Here is a 6007-nt window from a genome sequence, read left to right on the forward strand (position 1 = left end):
AAAATAAAGAAAAAAATAGGAAAATTCAAAAAACATAAAAAAACAAATTGTTTAAAACGAAAAAAATATAGAGACTAATTGTATAATTTAACCTAAAATTTTTATTTGAAATAATAATTTAACATGCCATATCAGTTTAATATTACAACGTTAACAACAATTAATGCTTAATAACTAAAATATTATAATAATATAATGTACATGACTAAAACATAATATTTTAAATAGAAATGATTAAAATGTAACTTGAAAAAAAGTGACTATTTCGACAGTTTATTACTTTTAAAAAATCTAAAATTATTCTATGGAAAAGATCTAAAATTAAAATTTCTACCATGTATAGTTTTAATTTTAAACGTGATGAATGACTGAATGCTACATCATTAATGTTGAAACAGTGGGCGCAAAGGGACACCTGACAATTTCAGGTTAATTTTCGTTTCTTCCAACGAATAGGCTTTGATTTTCTCTCTCTCTCCTTTCAAAGGCCACTTATTTACTTTTCGCCTCTGGTTTTCCAACTCGTGTAGTGTGTATATATAAACAGCGATGCGGAAATTTGTGATTGCAATGCAAGAAATCTCCTTCAAAGTTCACGACAAAACTATCACTTTCAACGTTCTCTAACTTCCTTTTTCCCATTCTCCATACCCTTTTCTTCTCCCCTACTACTGTAGCTGATTCCCATTTCTTCTTCTTCTTCTTCTTCTTCAACAATGGCTCCTCAGGTTACTGTTGATAGTATTAACCCCAAGGTACTATTTTTTTTCTTTTTCCTTCTATTTGGACTATTTCTGAATCTGGGTTTATCTTGTTTTCTCTATTTTTTAAAAAAAAATTAGTGTTTGATTTGTTGTTGGATATTGATTTATCGACACTTCTGAATCTGGTTTTATGCTTTGTGTGTTGTGCTTGTTTTGTTATCAATCTGTTTCCTTATCACTAATCCTCTCTTTTATTACCAGGTCATTGAATGCCAGTATGCTGTACGTGGTGAGATTGTCATCCTTGCGCAGGTTGTATGCCAGTTTGCATCATCTCTTATATGTTTTTGTAATAAATTTATTTCTGTCAAGTTATATATCTCATGCTATGTGCACACCCTGAGTATGACTTTTGGGTCATTACAGCATCGGTATCCATATGATTGACAGTTTCATTATGTTTTAGAAATTTTGAAGTAAATTCTGCTGATACAGTTTGGTATATGAAGATGGATTTACTTTGAAATTTTGCGAAATAGTTCTTTAATGACAGTTGCTTAATATCTCTCGCAGAAATTGCAACAAGAGATACAGGCTAAGCCAGAGGCTTATCCCTTTCAAGAGGTACATTACTTTCTTCCTTTACAGGTTTATAATCAACACTTGTAAAGTTAAAGTGTGCAATCCTGAAATAAAATGAGGAGGCTTTTATATTGTTTGACACTCTAGTACCTTTATTTTTGTATTTGGGGTTAAATGCTAGTTCTCTTTTGCAGATTCTGTACTGCAACATTGGAAATCCTCAGTCTCTTGGTCAGAAGTCAGTAACCTTTTTCCGAGAGGTTGGTTTTATTACTAGACGATATTGATTACCATGAGGTTGTGTCATTGTGAATGAAGCAATTCTAAATAGGATATCTCTGCCATAGGTTCTTGCATTGTGCGACCATCCAGCCATTTTGGCCAAAAGTGAAACACAGGCTTTATTCAGGTACTGAGATTTAATATTATCCATCAGCTTTGCTGTTTTTTCTGTTAAATTTCTAGATTTCTTCTGAGAAAACTTTAACAGCTTCTACTGAGCCCTGCGAAAGTTTAAACATATAGAGATGTTCTCTTCATCTAGCCTAGAATACTTTGGCAGATTACCAGTTTTTCTTTTACAGTCATTCCTTTGTCTCATGTAATTTGGTTCATGGCTTGTTGCAGTGCGGACTCCATAGAGCGGGCTAGGAAAATTCTTGATCAAATTCCAGGAAGAGCAACTGGTGCATACAGTCACAGCCAGGTTCTGATGATTGCTCATATCTTGGAATTTTGACAACTTATTATTATTATTAGAAATCAATTTATGCTTGCATATTATTCACATCAGGGAATTAAGGGATTACGTGATACTATTGCTGCTGCAATCGAGGCTCGTGATGGTTTTCCTGCTGATCCAAATGATATTTTCATGACAGATGGTGCCAGCCCTGCAGTAAGTTTCCATCTCAAACTTTCTTGTTACATATTTCATGAGTTCCTCACGAAAGCATGTATGACAGATTGGATTTTTCTTCCTTGTTTCCAGGTGCATATGATGATGCAGTTGCTGATAAGATCTGAGAAAGATGGAATTCTCTGTCCCATCCCTCAGTATCCTTTATACTCCGCTTCAATTGCGCTGCATGGTGGAACTTTGGTATGCATATAATAACTTAAAGCATTATTTAGTATTTAGTTATTTGTAAGCTGTCTTTAATTATCTGTTAGTGAAGTAAGTACGCACTTTTTGCTTCATTGACCAAGCTTTTAACTGACCTATATCAAGTTGCGTTATGTTTCTTGAGGATTAGTACTTAGCTCTCTTTCCCGGTAGAACTCGTTAAATGATTGGCAATAGAGATTTCCTTTAACCGTCCAACCATTTTTTGATCGGCCAGTTGTTGTAGTTACAACTTTCTTTTGGATTTTACAGGTTCCCTACTATCTTGATGAAGCTACAGGATGGGGTTTGGAAGTATCTGAGCTTAAGAAACAACTGCAGGAAGCCAAGTCTAATGGCATCACTGTTAGGGCCTTGGTTGTAATAAATCCAGGCAACCCAACAGGACAGGTATCAATGAAATGCTTTCAGAAAAGTATATTATAAATGAAAAAGTTTCCTGCAATTTCATTTTTCTCATTTTGATTGCAGGTTCTTGCTGAGGAAAACCAGAAGGCAATCGTTGAGTTCTGCAAGGAAGAAGGTCTTGTTTTGCTAGCAGATGAGGTAGGTTGATTTGCATATGTTCTTGCTTTACCATTCGTTAACAATGACTTCGCTTTCCCAAGGGCAAGTTTGCACTGACCTTGATAACCACCTTGGTTTCACAGGTTTACCAGGAGAATGTTTATGTTCCTGAAAAGAAATTCCACTCTTTTAAGAAGGTTGCCCGATCTATGGGTTACAGCGAGAAGGATATACACTTGGTATCTTTTCAGTCGGTCTCGAAAGGTAACATTGGTTTTATCTTATTTCTATTATTTCATTTACGGAATGTGAATGAGCTTATACAAAGTTTGGAATTTTGACACAGAATATAAACTCTTTTACTGTCTCCAGGGTATTATGGAGAGTGTGGAAAAAGGGGAGGTTACATGGAGGTTACTGGGTTTGGTGCTGATGTGAGGGAGCATATATACAAATTAGCATCTGTGAATCTGTGTTCTAACATCACTGGTCAAATTCTTGCTAGTCTTGTCATGAGTCCACCTAAGGTTATATCTTTCGCCATTTAAAGCCAGTTATCTGTTTGTATTCAAATGACATTGGATGTATGAAATAGGACTAAATAGATTTTGAGCTTTGACTAGCTGCTCATAAGCATTGTTTCTTATAGAAGAAACATATAATTGGAGAAAGCTTTTGAATCTCCCAACTATTATGCTTTGTCATGGGTGATAATTTACATAGGGGCCATGTAAAAGCTACTAAAAATCTTGATCATCTCCAGTTTCTACCACCTTCTATGGACATATGATGTTTGTTGCAAATGACAGAACATATGAAACTTGCAGGTTGGAGACAAATCATACGAGTCATACATTGCTGAAAGAGATGGAATCCTCTCATCTTTAGCACGGCGGGCAAAGGTTAGTCCTCTCTTAGGTTTGATTGGTTCAAATGACATGAACATGGTGCAAAGTGGCCATTGATGTTTTGTTGTAGCCTGAATGGATGCTAAATCCCCCATTGTAAAATGGTGCTTAACCAAGAAATTTGGGAACTTGGAGGTTGGTGAGGTAGTAGATTTAAATTATATGACTTTTAACAAAATTCCAAATGCATGCAGACACTGGAAGATGCTTTCAACAAGTTGGAAGGTATAACATGCAACAAGGCAGAAGGTGCAATGTATCTTTTCCCCAGAATTAATCTGCCTAAAAAGGCAATCAAAGCTGCTGAAGAAGTGAAAACAGCACCAGATTTATTCTACTGCCGTCGTCTCCTCAATGAAACCGGAATCGTTTTTGTTCCTGGTTCTGGCTTTGGGCAGGTAAGTTGACCTGCCATTATGTTGGCTTTTGGTCAGAATATAGCAATTTTATGCCAATTGAATTGCCATTTTTTCATCTCTAACAATGAGTAACATGTGGGTTTGGCCATAGGTGCCTGGCACTTGGCATTTTAGGTGCACAATACTCCCTCAAGAAGAAAAGATTCCGGCCATCGTCACCCGCCTAACAGATTTCCATAAACGTTTCATGGATGAATTCCGCGACTAAGTTTGAGGTACCCTTTGCAAGAATTCGCAATAAGACGTGTCCTTTACTTTTCCCATATAGACATGGACACTGTTAATCTTTTCCTTTTCCTTTTTTGTCCTTTCCTATTTAATGGAAAGATATACCAATGTTTTCTAGTTGTTCACCAAGTCTTTTTACAATTTTGATGTCTTAGTGAGAAAATCTTGTGATCATTTTATTTACAAGGATTGCCAGACTTCTGCACCGGAATCATTGTTGCTGTTTGTTAAAATTGATCCAACCAAGTTGAATTGAGTGAAATTTTTTTAAATTGACTGAGTTAAGATAAAGCAAGTCATAAACTTTTATGAAACTTATGAGTTGAGTTAAAATTCTCAAATTAATAATACGAGAGATTTAATTTTAATTAAAAATCATTTAACAGAAAAGGTAAAAAAAACAATCTTTTAAAAGTTTCATCAAAATTACACTATCACTTACACCATCACAATTTTTCAGCTATCATAATAAGTATATTACTTTTACATTAAGCTATCTACAAGTAATTTAGGAAACAATGACTTCTGTTTAATTGTATAGATTGAAAAATTATATGGAATAGATATCTAATTGGGTTATTCAATACTGACATCCAAGAATCTTTTAATTTTTATAAAAAGAAACACCAACTTGATGGATTAGATCATTAATGATCTTTTTATCTTTAATTTGATCAAAATTTTACATAAACTAATTGAGTTGTACATTTTTTTATTCAAGTTAACTTAAAACTTTGAAAAAAATGAATTATTTATTTTAAAATTTTAAAATCTAATTATTTATTTCTCCAATAGAATCCCTAATAGCTATGCAGGGATCAATGCCAAACTTTGATGTTTAGAGTACAATTGTTCGAGGGTGATGTTTTGGATGTTGTCAACATGTGTACTCTTTTGAGATGGGATAATCCATATATACGGCAGTCAGAAAAAATGAGCATTGTCATGAGAATTGTTTTACTTTAGTACAACTGTTCGAGGTTGATGTTTTGGATGTCGTCATCATGTGTACTCTTTTGAGATGGGATAATGTATATATGGCAGTAAGAACAAATGAGCATTGTGCCTATTTTACCCATTTCACCCTAAAAAAATAATATTTACAAAAATAATCATAGTTCAAAAATATTCATCTAAATGACTTGAAATGAATAATAAAATTGAGTTATTGGAACTAGATGGCCGTCCCCATTATTTTTTTCTATTAAAAAATAATTTTTGGGGTTTTAGACACTAGATGGCCCATGTGTGTGTTTTTTTAAATTTTTTTTGGGTGTTGGCATGCTAATGGTCAACATACCTTTATCTGATTAAAATATAATTTTTTGGGGGTGTGGTGCCGGCCAACAAATGGCCAAAATCACCCAATAAAATAGATTAGAAATATTGCAACATAACCCCTTCTTGTTTTCTCATCTTTTTATTTTCCAAGTTTAATTACATATTTTATATTTTAAAACAATATTGAACTATTAATCATGTTTTTTAATTATTATTGCATCACTCACATTATTATTAAATTTAAAATATATT

General features: G+C 33.8%; 1 protein-coding gene across 1 annotated transcript; it reads left to right on the forward strand.

Moving 5' to 3' along the window:
• Window positions 1-487: 487 nt before the first annotated feature.
• On the forward strand, window positions 488-4660 carry LOC107897463 (alanine aminotransferase 2, mitochondrial). Its single transcript, XM_041079665.1, has 15 exons — window positions 488-755; window positions 966-1016; window positions 1278-1328; window positions 1481-1546; window positions 1634-1695; window positions 1914-1992; window positions 2080-2184; window positions 2278-2388; window positions 2665-2802; window positions 2884-2958; window positions 3063-3183; window positions 3292-3446; window positions 3747-3821; window positions 4022-4225; window positions 4338-4660. Exons 1-15 carry the CDS (start codon window positions 717-719, stop codon window positions 4452-4454), a joined length of 1449 nt encoding a protein of 482 aa, XP_040935599.1. The 5' UTR covers window positions 488-716; the 3' UTR covers window positions 4455-4660.
• Window positions 4661-6007: the final 1347 nt, after the last annotated feature.

This window comes from Gossypium hirsutum, chromosome A10, assembly GCF_007990345.1.
Source record: "Gossypium hirsutum isolate 1008001.06 chromosome A10, Gossypium_hirsutum_v2.1, whole genome shotgun sequence".
Lineage (NCBI taxonomy): Eukaryota > Viridiplantae > Streptophyta > Magnoliopsida > Malvales > Malvaceae > Gossypium > Gossypium hirsutum.